A 16,350-nucleotide genomic window follows, 5' to 3' on the forward strand; every position below is an offset into this window, starting at 1 on the left:
AAGAATTGTGTTTAGTTTGGCTGTAGGCTACTTAGTGGCTTTGACGAAAATGCAAGAAGCAAAAGCCAATTGGTACGGCGGAAATTCTGCTAATGATCCCAAGAGACATATGATAGTTTATTATCCTTTATGATCTCTTGAAACTCACTCCCTAATACACTTGAACAGATATACTTCAAACTGATTCCTTGTCCATATCCAGGCAGTGCATGGAGATTGCTAATGTGGTCCCAGGATCTCACAAGTACACAGGATCTCGAGAAAATCTTAATGTGAGCAGTTCAATAGTTGACAGGTGTAAAGGCATTCTTAAGAAATAATTGTATTTCTGATCCAAACAGCAGAACATAAAATGTTGGTGCAAGGATAGTTTATGGTAGGCAACAATACCTCCGTCCATCATCTACAAATGAGCAAATCCTTGATGCTTCATCTCAGTTTTGTACATAAAACATGATCAGTTTCCTTCCACCTCTGATCATTGACCTCAATATTCATAGTATATTTTTTACTCTTGTCAATTTTATAGTAAGCATCGATTTCTCGTCTTTCCTTTGTGTTCACTTTCCCTCCCTGTTGCTGCGTAACCCATACACCCAACAAGAATTAGTGTACATTGAATATGTTCCAAGTGAGAGAAACCAACCCTCACCAAGCTTGAGATGCCCTTGACAAGAAAATCATAAATTTCACAGTATTATAGTGCCTTTTAACGGTACAATCCTTACCTAGTTAGCAACTTCCTGCCTCTGGATTTAAAAACCAAGAACCTTTTATTGCTTTAGGGGGACAACACGCCGTTAAGAAGGTTATCTAAAATGCACCTTTCAATTCCACTACTAGATTAGGATGATTTAAATTATCAAACATAAATATTGTAAATTTCGCCGGAGAAACACCTCTCTCATTGGCTTTGGTGTCACAAGTTAGTTCACAGTTTTACTCGTGACTTGATAATAAAGTACACACCTTCGGACATGTAGTAGCTTGATCATATGCATAAATAGACACCAGAATGCTAGAAGCCTATTGTGGTCTAGGTAGCTAATCTTAACTGAGAAAAACAGAAATTTCAGTTAGAAGGTTAGGAGTCTGAGCCATTATTAACCAGGCTAGGACCAGGTAGCAGACTTAGCATTACATACCCGTCAAATTATAGAATACCTCAAATTTAAATTAGACTCTTTTAATCTTTACTAGGAAATATATGATCCCTTTTATACACCCCCATTGCGGATGTTCACATTTTATTTCCCCCTTATAATTATTTCAGATCCTAGCGGAAATTAAACAAAGAAAGCTAAGATTTTATATACAGTTCACATTGGGAGAAATGCAATTAGTAACTCAACGCCAGATTCTAATTTTTTTCACAAGCAGAGCTAAACATAGAGTCTACATAGGAGGATTACACAACATTAAGGGTCATCTAGAATTGTAAACGCATATATGATACAACAAGAAAGGCTGCCTACGAACCTGGCCTACCAGTAAACCGATGGGATGGGACCCCTAGATGCCGACAAAATTGCCCATCCTCCATGTTGTTACCTAAAGGTGCTTTGCGCTTCCGAAGAGTTGCCTCTAAGCTCCGATCTTCGCTGTCTACATAACATTGAGAACTAGATTCAATGGTGCCATAACCCGTTTCTCTAGGATAAAAACAGAATTCTTTATTTCTCTGCAAAGATAGATGGCTAAACTTGCTGCCCTCGGGTGAGGCTCCTAAACCAACATCATCTATTTCATATGCTGAACTACTCTTGCTGCCTGAACATGGATGCAGGCATTGACCCAATCTCAACGATAAATCACATTCCCTGCCTGGTGCCTCCCCCCGAATGACTAAAGCATTTTCTTCTGCCACTCTGCTTGCAGAGTGACGGAACTTACCATCGGAATAGCTTTGCCATATACCAATTCCAGAAGGCTCCGGTACTTGAACGATTGGTCTTCCAACAAAGATTGTGTCGGAACACGTTGTATCTCGAGGGGTGGTCCTTGGCTGAGGTTCTCTGGCATCATAACCGTAGTACAAGGGATAAACTGAACCCATGTTCAATGACGGTCTAGCTTCCATTGTCAATGGCTGATGATGAGCAGAAGGGAGACCTTCCGAGAAGTGGTAGCTAGGGGAACCCATCAGCTTGCTACTTCGGTGGGTTGAATCTGGCACAGGAATTGGTGACACCGCAGAAGCTGGGACCTTGCCGTAGTTTAAGGGATTTCCAACAACAGGTTTGAGAGGCACAGAAGGGGGTGGTTGATATTTAGGAGAGAGGTAAGTCCTGGGGTTATTGTGCCGATCACTTCTGGAAGTTCTCACGGGCTTGCAACCCAGGTTAAGTGCAGCTGTTTAAACACAGTGAACAAACCCAGAAATCCAAAATAAAAAAATCACTAGCAGCTCAAAAACTACTAATTTTGACTCAACACAATGACTCGTCAAAATAGGATTTTGAGACACTTAAAAAGTGCAGGATCCACAGAAGACGAAAAAACGAAGTACCTTCAACGCATGGGGGCAAGAGGTCTCCCGTCTCGGATGTCTCGTCCCTCCGTATGATTGTGTTAATGGCATCATTGAGGCGGTCCCAGAGCGTATCAGGATTCAAGTACTCTGCCTACAGCAACAAAATCACAAAAGATTAAGCAAAAGGGGTTTTACCCAACACAGTGAAAGATCTAAGAATCTACATTCCGCGAGCATTTGAGAAACTAGAAAAACCTCGGAATTGGCTTTGGAGTACATGATTTCTTCGGCCCTGAGAACAACCACGGGGAGCTTCTCCTGGCATTCCTTGTTCTTCATGGTCGCGGGGCTATGAGCGTCAACGACGACCCTAATCAAACACATGGCGCGCAATAGAGTAAGAGGAATGCACAGTGGCGAGAAAAGGGGCGAGAAAAAAGGGGAAAAGGTAAAGAACCCAAAACCTGAAAATCTGCTGAATGATGGAACCTCTAACGGGTTGGTGGCGCTCGCTGTGCCATGCCCTCCTCACGCACTCGTAAGGCCTAGGCCCTGGGCGTGGCATCTCCGAAATGGAAGTGTTGAACCAGACCAAACAACCCAACACACCCTTTCTTTCTTTTTCTTTCTTTCTTTCTCTCACTCAGTCACACACACACACACCAATAACACTGACACACAACACACGAAAACAATATGGGAAGTAGAAATGGACAGAAATAATTGAGAGGCGTGTCTGTCTGTTGGGGGCAGTTTACATACTCCTATATACACAGTGAAACTGCTCACTTACTCACTCTACAAATACAATTACATTACATGGGGTTATGTTTGTTGTTTGATGGGTCAATTACTTCTCACTTGTCTCGCCGTTGTTGCCATTGCACAATTTGTAATGGGACGGTTTTGTTTGGGGGTGGGAGTAGCCCAAGAAGGTACCCTTGTTTCTCATTCTTTTGTCTTCCCCCCAATAATTTAGAGGCTATGCCATTACCATGGTCACTCTTTTCTTTGTTTGATGTATGTTTGTGTTCAATCTTTTCCTTTGCGTAGGGGGTGGGGTCTGGTCACACCTCTTGGGAAAAGGAGAGTGGGAGAGTTAGGTTACTATCAAAAAGTACCTCTATAATAAAGTCCATTAAAATTCTCCCCTTCCCAATGCTATCCCCTCACCCATATTTATTAATATTTGGGTTGGTTGTTACATTCCATTCCATGCATCATATCTTTCCCCTATATTTTACATTATTGCACATCCATCCCCTATGCCACCATATTCCTACACACCACACAACACAACACAACCCAACCCTTCAACCCGCACCAAAACTGCAAGGAAAATGACAAAACATAACCAATATCAGCTTCCATACAAACTAGTAGCAATCAAAGAGAATCCAATTACTTCACTTCCGCCCTTATTCTTCCTAAATAAAGCTACTAACATTCTTTCATCTCTTAATTTTAAACAAACCCCTTTTCTTTTTTTACCTTGGGTTAATTTTTGTTTGACAGTCATGCTTTTATTCCGGGGACAAACATCGTTATTTCGGTTGTGCTAGGCTCGTGTGTGCCACCTACAACGTGCACATGCTGCTCTTTCAATTGTTGTTGGTAGGTCAGGCTTGAAGAAATTAATGTGTATGACTACGTTACATGAGTGACCTCTGCCAGTGTCTATCTACTAATACAGTAAATAAAAAATAAAAATGTGTATTTGTGATGTAGAAAGATAATATTTTATTGCATTTGCATTGCATTGCATTGAATGTGCAGTGAAGACATTGATGGGTAAAGAGGTACATTCTGCAGCCTGGGCGCTGTAAATAATTCCCTTTATGTGATGAAAACAGCCTTTGGCATAAGACTGACGCCGCATGGGCCTTCCCCACTCTCTCATGTCACGTCCACTCTTGACAACGGCTGCACAAAGCCAAACTCCTTTTTCAGTTTTTATGTAAGCCTCGACCATCCCACTTCCAACTTCTATCCTTTTTCTTTCGGTACAGTACTTCCCATAACCCTCATCTTTCCACTTCCTACTTTTTCAATCTTCAACTTCATACATCAACTAAATCAACAGGGAATTAATCCATTCCCATATTCACAAGCTCACATTTTTCTCCTATTATTTATCTTGCTTTCTCCCAGTAGGACCACTACCCATATAAATAAAATATATATATAATCACACAGTTTCACCATAGGATCCTGCCAAGTACTGCTGTATTTTGGCAATGAGTAAATAAATAATTGTGATGGGTAGGAATCGGAAGGGATACGTGCAATGGTCTGCGGCAAATCAGTATCCACACACAGCAGAGAGACAGAGAAGCAGGGGAAGGGAAAGAGTTGAGAAAAAGAAAAAAGCAAAAGTATTTTGTTAATTTGTGTGGGATGAGAGGAGATGGAACAGATGCATCATGCATGTCATATCAGTGATGGTAGTAGGGATTGTACCAACTTTTGTTGCCTTTCAATTCATTTTGATGCATTTATGGCGGGGGTATAAGCAAAATAGTACCAAGGCTAAAGACAAATGTGGCGAGGAAAGCTACTTCCCTCACTCCTATCCTCACCTCATCCAAGGAACACAACACAACACCAACCTCAAGATTCTCCACCCAACTTCGCCTAATCACTCGTTTTTTTTATTTCCATCCAAATTTAACCTCCCACACCCTTCTCATCAATTCCATCCCTACTACATTCCATGCTTTAATGTTTAAAAGAATAACTATCTCTTTGGTTTCTCAGTTCATAAAATTGTTTTTTTATCTCCACTTCGTTTTACTCGGATGAACCAAATTTGTAAGAAAATAGTTTTTACCTAAACAGTGATGTGATGTAATAGTTTTTAAATGAGAAACCTAAGGAACATTTTCTTGATCTTCGTAATTTTCTGTGTGCTCGTCAATTATTTCGTCCTTGTCTTATTCTTCAAGTATTCTCTTTTTATTTGTCAAGTGTTTAAGCATCACTAGCTTCATTCTTCTTCTGTGTCCCACTATTAAGGCTTTTCTTTTTCTTGTGTCCCACTATCACTACCTTCCTTTTCATTAGGTCTTCCCATATTTCGTTCAAACAATACCACAAAATCCATTCCATCTATCTTCTTCACCTCAACTCACATAGATATCCTTAACTCTATAACTTTAGCTACCATATTTTTCTGGACTCACTTCAAGTCCACTAAGGCCGAATCAGACCAAGCCCAATCAAAATCTACTTTCTCAGTTCTTGTATTTTTTTTTTAAATCTCGTGTTATCTACAGATTCAAATATAGAGTAATTTATAAACATGAACACATAATACTTTTCATATTTTGTCTGAATGGTGTTGATGGTGAATATAATAACTTATCCCTTTTATATGAACGCCCCTTCAAAGGTTGAAAATCATGTATACAAAGACACTAGCCACCTCTTCACCTAAGCCGGTATTTTCTTACCATTAGTTACACATTATTGCTCTTGCAACTAACACCATGGCTATCTCTTACAAAGCAAAAATGATTAAAGTATTATTTTTCACAGCATTTAAAACACTTTATTCATGTTCTGCACCCCTACACTGTTTCTACAGCATTTACCATGAGCAATGAGAGGATAAACATTCTACCTTACAGAACATTATTTATCCACATGGTTTTCTGCATCAATCTCCACCTCAAGTTGATTTTATATAGCCCAGTAGCCCATTTGCAACGCATCATGACTCATCACTATATCCTAACCACCTACCCTCCTCCTTTATACGTCTGCACCCTTTTTCCAATCAACCATTTTTTTCCACTCAAACATACTCTATCTCTGTAAGCCATGCTCATAATCATTGAATTGCAAGTTATTCACATACATTATCTCATCAACTACAGCTTCACATCAACTACGCACTTCACAAATCATAGACTTCAAAAAACTATACATAATCTAAATATTGTGAAATCAGAGATCAATTTGTGTGTTATGATTTCATTAAATATTTCAAGCAGTTTTCAAGTATATTGAAGTTGTCCTATTTAGTGTATCACTCCAGTGTAATTTTGAATCTATTGGAGTGACGTTGGAAATAGCAAAGCACATGATACAGGTAAAGCGTAAATCCTACACCCCACATTTGGTCCGTACCATCACCAAAACGGGAAACACAAACAACAGTCAAAGAGATCTCGGACATCTTACCTCTTCTAAAGATAAAATTAGATTATACCGTATAAATACTGATAATTCTCACTTTATAAAACTGATTTTTTAATGATGAATTATATTTAAACTTGTATCCTTCTGGGTTGAGATCCCTCGTCCATGGATAACTAAATCGACATTGCCTAATAGCAAGATTAAAAGAAGATTATTTGCAAAATGATAAGTAGTGTTGGAATGTTAACTACGAAAATTGTGTTAATACATATCTATAAGTACAAGATTAACTTTTCCATATAAATAAGTTGACAAATATCATGTCAAGATATACATTTATTACATTCAACTGTCTGAGTACTAACTTGACTATCAGAAGACTTTTTGCAGGTACCTCTCTGACATTTCAACTAAGAATTGAGACTTAAGAATAGACGACATCAGCATATAGCAAGAACATGAAACATTCTTAATCCCAATAGAAACAAAACCTATTTCTTCTTAATATGATAAGAAAGTCTATAGTTAGATTTTTTATCCTTCTATAATTTGATTCATGTCCTTAACGATTGTTGAATTTTACATATGTTAGCTTAAATGAGATGTAAAGGTTCATTATGTAACATAACTTAAGCTTTTAAAAAAAAGTGTGATAAAAAAAAAATGGACTCAAGTGAAAGCTTATGTGAAATCTCGTATGATTTTATTCCACTTGAAAAATAAAAGAAAAGATAAGAAAATAATATCCTAATATTTCTTGGTAAACAAATTTTCGAGGACTGAAATTTTTGTTGTTGGGGATAATTGTAATACTCAAAGTAGCAATGCCCCCACACACGTTCATTTTCTTCCTTTTTTCCCAACTTGCTTTCTATCTATTTTTTTTTTTCTCTTTTCATTTTCTCTCTCATACCTCATCTATTCCAAAATATGATCATACCATATTGTAACTAAGAAGTCAGGGTACATTTCTATCCGATCAGATTTTCAAACAGAGTAAGTTCATTTTTACTCCAAAGATCTTTTATTTTTTGTTTTTCTCTATGATTTAATCATCAATCTTAGTGGGGCCAGTTGAGAAAAGTGTTTCTCTCAACTTGATTAAGCTCATACTAAAATTTTGTAATATTTTGATAACTTGATCTAGGTTCTAAATTTTGGAGTGGTTCCTTTGTTTTAGGTAGAATTTTCATCAGTGAAATTTCAAGTAAGGGAAACTAACTTTAACTTTCAGGGAACGTGGTCTCAAGTTTCATTTTCTCTTTCAGGGATGTAAGTTCATAAAATTGTTTGATTTTATTTTGTGTGAACATGTATAAATATTATGTTTTGATAGTTTGAAAGTTAAATATTGTTTGATGTTGGAAAAGTTCTTGAATAGTATGAATTTTTAAATGTTATGTGATTGAATGATATGTATTATATATCAATGATGAAAATTGTATGAAATTGATGTCATACATTTGGGATAATGTATGAGTTGTTAATTGATGGCATTAAGTATGAAAAGTCTATGTTTAACGGAGATCATATAGCTTCACTGATGGTCTAAGTCATATAGACTAAGATATCAGGTGGTGAGGAGCTAAAAAGGAGTTCCACTGTAGATACTCGATATTGGATGTTTGAACTTACCTTGATCTTTTCTATTGGATTCGTTGGTAATCTTTGGATCATGTGCTAGTCTCTGGTAGGGGCATATTTAATGAGTCTTCCAGAAGACGATGAGATTGAAATGAAATCCAATGATTGTGACTGAAAATAGATTCACGTGTGGTCTATATGAATGATGGAATTGGTATTGAAATTTTATATGACAACATTTAAAGAAATATTTATAAATAATTAGTTTGATTGGTTCTTTTTGCATGAATTAAATATATTATAGAATTTATTTTCATTAGCTTACCCTTACTTTTATTGTTGTGTTTGAACTGGAATGATTGTACTACGTACACAAACAGATGATTATACAGGTGTAGGAGGTCTTGGAAGGCTTTAGGATGTTTTAAACCTTATATTATACATATTTGTATTTCTATGAGTCATAATCTTGTAATAAGAATATTTTGAAAAACTTCAAGTTTGTATGAAAACCGGTAAAACTTCTAAATAGTTAGATGTATTTTCTGGAGAGTTACAACTTACTTTGCTACTATAATCATGTTTAATGAAAAAAATAGTGATCTCAAGTATTTGTTGAGATGCTACCTTAAGTAGTGTTTTTAAAAATATTAATTTTTATCCATAAAAGATTACTTAATAATTTTCTTTTAAACGAACTTCATTCAAGGTTACCCAATTATTCCATTTCTAACAAGATTTTGGGAAATATTCTTCCACTTTTATGTATATTTTTGCATTATGTTGTGTCACATTCCTGCTTCAATGTCAATTATTCCAAGATCCACTCTTCCAATAAGTACATTTTATTTTTGTCGCAATGAAACCCTCCTTGTAAAATCTAATTGTTCTGTTGTAATTGTGACAAACTGTTGTACAGGGTAAAGATGTCAGGGTTTAATAAATAAGGTTTTTTTTAAGTTGAAATTAACTTAATTTCTGTATAAGTTAAAAATAAAAAATTAGAATAATTATATAAAAAATATTTTATAAAATAATTTATGTAAAATTTATTTAATTTATTTTATATTATTTCTCTTAAAAATGCTTAGGACAAAATTATCTAAACATATCCCATCTTAATATCTATCATAATAACAACAAGAACGAAAGGTGTACCTGTTTGGAGAAATGGGGCCCAGGCACGGTCGGTTGACGTAATGAGATTGCTGACGTGTCGATCTTCTTCTCCTTCGGTCCTCGTTTCTTTTTGGTGTCTCCTTCAGTCGGTCGTTCCTTCTTGGTGTCTCCTTCGGTCGGGTGGAGGAGGGTACCTGCGAAGGCACTCCGCGAAGGCACTCCGACGCTCAAGTAAGTATGAGATTCCAAGCGCGGTTTCGTAAGTGAATGAAAACGTACCTTTCTCTGACTTGAGCACAGTATTTATAGGATTGCCTAATGGGCTTTCTATCCCTTGGGCTCAGGGTGGTTATGGATATGTCTTGCCAGTCGTGCTCCGGAATACCCGGGGAACATATCTTCTTTAAACGCTTATTCCTTATTCTTCGGAGGTGTATCTTAACCACCTTAGCTTGTCACATAAATGCCCTTACATTTATTGTGCATTCGGTCGGTCGGTCACGTGCGTTCGTCCGGTGCCTACCGGTACAAAAGGTACAAAAATAGAACATATGTAGAAGATATATATATATATATATATATATATATATATATATATATATGATTTACTTATATAGTATGTAAATGTTAATTAAATTATATTTTAAATGACTTTATAATTAAATCAATTTTAATTATTAGATTTTATATTTTCTTAATTAGATTATTTATAAAAAAAAAACTTTATACTTTTTTTGAAAATATTTAAAGGTCTATTAAATATTTTTATTAAAATGTATAATATTATATCTTAAAATGTGTAATACTTATTGTTAAATACTATATCTATAAAACTTTAAACTGTATATATAATTATTAAAATAATATTATAAAATTTAAGTATTGGAATGATTTAATTTATATTGTATAGAAAATTATTGAAAGTGTAATTTCACTCACTTTTAGCTATAGTGTAAATGGATTATATTTATATATAATAATAGTAAAATAATAATAATAGTTGATTCAAATACTAACTTTTAAAAAAGAGTTTATTTTGTATCCCATCGTTTTTTTTTTATAGTATGATGTTATAATTTACTCTAAATTCATTTGGTCTTCTTTTCTAGCTCATAATATCATATCTTTGGAATTTTGTAACTCTTCTACTCATTACAAGAAAATCATTAAATAGAAACTAATTTTAGAGATCAAAATAATTAGTTGTTATTTAACTAAATTAGAGACTATTTTATAAACTAAAAAAAATCATTGATATCTAAAGTAATTTCTATTATTAATACAAATTTATAAAATAATTTTTAAATTGGTATATAATCATTAGCTACCAAGGTTTTAATAGTCTTTTAGAGACTAATTTAAAATATAAAATATTAATTACTAAAGTATTGATGGTTAATTTAAATACTAATTTCAAAATTATTTTATTAATTTTTATTAATTATAAAAACTATTTTAGATACTAATAATTTTGTAATCTTTAAAATAATATATAATCTAATTAATATAATAATTAATTATTATTTTTTAAATTTTAATTACTATTTATTATTTAATAATTTTATTATAGTGTACTTCAGTTATTTTGGAATTCTTCGCCTATCGAGAGTCTTTCTTGTAGCCCTAAAGATTTTTCATGTCTTTACAATGATATAAAACATGACATGCCTTACACTTTTTTCTATGAATTTATTGTTTTTAGTGTTGGTGTTGTTTGTTTTATAAATTTCTCGCTGGATCCAAAACGTACCCTAAGACTTACATAATACTTTATCAATTCTATTTTATTTGATGGTTTTAAGATCACCTCAATTTACATTGGCAAAGGGCATAGTTTGTATTCAGCAATTATTAGAAGAATTGTATATGTTGGAAACTAAAGTTATTGAACAAAGATAGGTTTAGAGTTTAACAAAAACTTTTGCAAAAAAAAAAAAAAACACATAAATGTAATACTTGAGAATTGAAAACAACTCTTTTGTAAAAAGCAACAAGTTTTATTGCCTTTATTATTTTTTTATTTATATTGTCTAAAACTGATACTTCAAATCTTCACTTGTTCTCAATTCGAAAGTAAAAGCATTAGAATAGCGTAACTTTTCTTCAAAATTATCACAATGCGCATAATTGTTTTTTATTAAAAAATAAGTTGTGAGGCAAAAGTAGAGTCTGTTCTATTGAAGTTATTTTCCATGTGTGGAATTTATGTGTCAACTTTTTGTGTGAAAAAGTCGTCCCAGTTTTGTAAAACCTCAATAAAGTTGAAATCATGCATGAAAAGTACGATTTTAATTGTATTTGATTTTTTAAAAAAGTTAAAAAAATAGAATAATTGATTAAATTGTTATTGTCAAAAATTTGATAGATTTTATAAAAAAAATTGGTTTATTCATTTAAGAAAATCTTAGTTGTTTTTTAATTGAAAAAATTATGAAAAATTTAAAATGGTGTTGAAACTCTAAATCCTATACCGTAAAATATAAATCTCTAACTGAAAATGTCATACTTAAATCCTAATCTTCAACTTAAAGGTAAAAGTTTTAAATTCAAAACTATAAAACATAAAATGTAAATTTAAACTCTAAACCAATAACGTAAACTAAAAACATAAAATATATAATAAAAAAATGTCTAAAAAATACTATAAAAAAACTATTAATAAATAATTATTTTTTAAAATTTTGATATCTCCAATACTCAGTCACCTATTCCTTGCTTTATTTCGAGCAAGTTTGATTTTTAATGTATCTTAACTCAAGTTTTCTATAAAAAGTTATAATTATTTGAAAAATTATCTGTAAAACTTTATTAAATTTGTCAAAAAATTTAATAATTCAATTAATGATTCCATTTTTTAAACTTAAAGAAAAAAATCAACACAACTGGAGTCAATACTCTATCACAATTTTTCTGTTTTCTATAAAAGACGACTTAACAAACTCATATTTCTAGGTCACTACTTAACTACTTTTGTAATAAAAAGAATTTCTACCCATTATAATAAAAGAATTTTGAACCATTTCTAATAATTTTGTCAACAAATTTTACGTACTTTTGACCAATTCGTCATCTCATCGCATAGCTACTAACACTAACGAAAATGTGTAATGGGTTAGCAGATACCATCCTATTAGCTATTTGGCTGTCAATACAATATATATTATATAAGAAGATAGTAAAAAAAAAAAAGATTTCTTTATTTATTTTGGTATTTACATATTTCCATATACATACAATATTATAGGAGACTTTCTCTTTAGGTTAAGTATGTATGAATTCACTAATCATTGTGGATTCTATCATTATTAAATTAATTGTATATAATTGCACACAATACCCTCTAGTTGGTAGCTAAAGATCATGTCAACTTGTGTCGTAGTTTCAAAAACTGTTTCTTACCCATTGTCATCTATCATATCAAATTCAGTGAATCTTCTTACCTTATTTATCTTTAGATTCTTGAAATCTCATATTTGTTGGTTATCAATTTTATCTTCCTTAATCAAATTCTTAAGTTGGTCCTAAAAAATCATTGGGTTAGTTTGTTTCACAACCACTTGATTTCTATGTTGATTTCAACCCCGTGATCCAAATTGATCCACCACCATATATTTACTAATTTCATTTCTTTTTTGTTTAGTGGGTTGCAAAGTTTAGCTCTTTTTGCAACATACTAAAGTAGATTGTCTAACAAACAAGCAAAATAAATAACATAATAAATTTTTATATTAGTTCACCCAAACACATGGACTACGTCCAATTCTCCATTTAGCATATTGTTTAAGAGGTTTCACTAATTAAATGAATTATTACAAACCGATTACACCAACCAATTCCCTTTGTCGTTGCCTTTGTTATTTTTCCATTTCTTTCTTCAATTCTTCTTGGTGACTTTATCCTATAGTGCTTATTCTATTTCTCTTGTACCAACTCTCTCAATACGTCTTTGTTCATGTGCTTTAAGAGAGTTATGAAGTTCCTCTGCCTTCAGGCTATCAAAATCCTTAGTTTCCTCAATTGTAACATCAAAGTGATCAAATCAAGGAGACAAGGTTCTAAGGTTTTTTTCAACAATTTTATCAATAGAAATTGTTTCTGCACAAGCTTTCATTTCATTCACGAACAACTGCATCCTATTGAAATACTCAACAATAAATTCTTGTTCAACCATTATCAATACAAGAAAATCACTAAACAATAACAAATTTAGAGACCAAAATTAATTAGTCACTATATTGACTAAATTAGACACTATCTTATTATTGGTATCTAAAGTGGTTTATATTATTAGTAAAAATTTATTAAATATTTATAAATTGGTATCTAAATTAGCTACCAAAGTTTCAACTACTTATTACTTTATATTATAAATTAGTCTTTTAGAGACTAATTTAAAATCTAAAATATTAGTGGCTAAAACCTTGGTAGCTAATGATTAGATACCAATTTAAAAACTATTTTATAAATTGTTATTAATAATAAAAACTACTTTAGATACCAATAATTTTTATAGTTTATAAAATAGTCTTTAATTTAATCAAATTATAATTAATTATTTTATTTTTTTAAATTAGTTTATATTTAATGATTTTCTTGTTGTAGTGTATTATCGGTTTATATTACCTTTTTTCTTAGTTTTCTCTGTTTTTTCGTAAGCCTTCTTCATTATCTCCCAAGCTTCATTTGATGTTTTTTCTTTTGAAAATTTCTCAAAGATTCTCAAATGTACACATTAATGGAGAAAATGCATTCCTTTGTAATCTTTATTCGTTGTTGTTGAAACATTTTTCTCTCCTACTAAAATTTCTTCTTTCACAATCTTAAGAATTTCTTGGTAGCCAAGAATGACTTCCATCCTTATTATTCATTGATAGTAGTTCTTGCCATTCAAAATTAGCAAGGTTACACCTATAGTAGCACCTACAAGTCCTTTTGTACCATTACTGTTGATACCATTTTGTTGGAGTTTGAGTTAATAAACTCAATTTTCTCAGAGTGGTAAAACATGTCAGCTTGATCTACCATTAGCTCGCCCCAACAAAGAAGGTTGAAAATTTTTGGCCAGCCAATTTTTTTTTCAAATTTTATATTTTCAAATGTTTACACATGTTTTATAATTTTTTAATTGATTAATTAATATCTCTAATAAGATCAATTAAAATAATTATTATTTTACTTGTTAAACTATTTTATTATAGTTAATGATTAAAACTTAATTTATAAGTGTTAATGATTTAAGTTACAATATTTTTATATATTTACATTTTCAAATAATATAATAATAATAAAAAAATTAATCTATCTTTTATTTTTAATTTGTAATTAAAAAAAGTTGGTTCCTGAGATTTTCCAGTTTTGCAGACTAGACAAGGTGGGCTAAACTTGACACATGAACTAAAAGGCCCATCTTGCCTTGCCACACCTAATTTTTTCTTAGCAGAAAAATATTTTGAAATCTTAAATGGAGAAGAAGAGAATGAATGGAAACCCTCTATTATACTGCTGGACACTCACACATATATATCGCCAAAAAATATTACTGCAAATTTATTTAGAACAATTGCCACCACCAGAAAATAAATAAACTTAATTAGTTACAACAAATTTTTTATAAGAGACTAAAATATATTTTAAAGTTAAATGTAAACTTTGCTTTTAAAAAAACAAAAGAAATAAAAGTAGAATGTATTTTCATATTTAGTGTCTTCATCAATAATTTGTTTCAATTGTTTTTTTTAGAAGCTTCTTCGTGGTTATCCCAACCTAAGAATAAATTTTCCCAATTTGATTTGGTAAGAACGTGTAGACTAATAAAACAACAAAACTCTAGTCCAACGCTTGTCTTAGAGATATCTAATATATACGAACATTACAAAGAAAGCGTGAATGGTCCTTTATTTCTTTCGTACTCCACAAAATCGTGTAACCATGTGTCTGGGACCTTCGACCAACATTGAGACTTTTTCTGAGTTTCTATGCTGCTGTCTGTTCGCTGAATATTCATTTTCATATTTTTAAATGTATTATATTTTTTAATATATTATCTAATGACTAGATCTAAAGGCCGAAAAGTTCAACCTATTAAAAATTAAAATAATATAAATAAATAATAAAATAAAATAATATTGCATAAGTTTAATAAATATATTTAAAATATATGTAATAATAGATAATTAAAGTATTTTTTTATTTAATAATCAAATAAATTGATTCTGACTTTATTCAATCACTTGCCGATATACACATCTACTTAATCTAAAAATTCAGAATTACCTCAAGTTCAATAGCGGAAAACAAACACACACTCACGTAACAAAGAATTTAAACTCACTGATCAGTAATAAAAATCCAATTCACCAACGAAAAATCCAAGAAATCAAAAACCAAAAAAAGAAGAAGAAGTTAATTATTTTTAATACCACGAAACAATATATTAAAATTACTGTATTTTGAAAATACAGGATCTGATAAATATATTGGACTCCTAAAAAAAGGGTCAAGTAAAATGAAGCAATTTTGGATATCTTTCACTTATGTCATTCACAGTGCCTGTCCTTTCCTAATGCAATAAATAGTTTTTAATCGTAGCAAGTCTTTGCGAACATTTCAATTCTTCACCTTCCTAAGAAAAGAAAACATTTAATTCGTTAGAGAAAATAGAATGGAATATATTGGACCAAGCTTGATTCGTCAAATCAAACATTTGCCTTAAACTTAGCAAATTATTATCTTCGTTTTTGCAACCAAATATTGCAATTTTATGATTACTCTGTCAATTTGAGTAAAATTTAAATAAATTATAAATTTGAACAAGTTGTCATTAAATTCACAACTTCAATCATGGATAATTTTGTATCTTTACATTATAATGAGTTTATTTATTTTAAGAAATCGTCATTTCAATAATGAACTCTCTTTTTCTTTACTTTTTATATATTTTAATTATTTATAAATATATACAATAAAATTATTTATATTATTAATGAAATATTTTTTATTTATATTTTAACTATGGTAATATTATTTTTAAT

The 16,350-nt window shown here is 31.6% G+C and overlaps 1 protein-coding gene across 1 annotated transcript; it reads right to left on the reverse strand.

Moving 5' to 3' along the window:
• Positions 1-1,339: 1,339 nt before the first annotated feature.
• Positions 1,340-3,755, reverse strand: LOC137807548 (uncharacterized). Its single transcript, XM_068608234.1, has 4 exons — positions 2,938-3,755; positions 2,729-2,843; positions 2,510-2,624; positions 1,340-2,352 (listed from the first exon to the last, which is right to left on the reverse strand). Exons 1-4 carry the CDS (start codon positions 3,036-3,038, stop codon positions 1,472-1,474), a joined length of 1,212 nt encoding a protein of 403 aa, XP_068464335.1. The 5' UTR covers positions 3,039-3,755; the 3' UTR covers positions 1,340-1,471.
• Between the last annotated feature and the right edge of the window lie 12,595 nt (positions 3,756-16,350).

Source organism: Phaseolus vulgaris, chromosome 3 (assembly GCF_000499845.2).
Source record: "Phaseolus vulgaris cultivar G19833 chromosome 3, P. vulgaris v2.0, whole genome shotgun sequence".
In the NCBI taxonomy this organism is placed as follows: Eukaryota; Viridiplantae; Streptophyta; class Magnoliopsida; order Fabales; family Fabaceae; genus Phaseolus; species Phaseolus vulgaris.

Coding starts and splice junctions, on each gene's coding strand:
- LOC137807548 (XM_068608234.1), bottom strand. CDS start 3,038: ATGCCACGCCCAGGGCCTAGGCCTTACGAGTGCGTGAGGAGGGCATGG. Junction 2,844..2,937: donor ATCATTCAGCAGATTTTCAG/GTTTTGGGTTCT, acceptor GTGTTTGATTAG/GGTCGTCGTTGACGCTCATA. Junction 2,353..2,509: donor CTTGCCCCCATGCGTTGAAG/GTACTTCGTTTT, acceptor GTGTTTAAACAG/CTGCACTTAACCTGGGTTGC.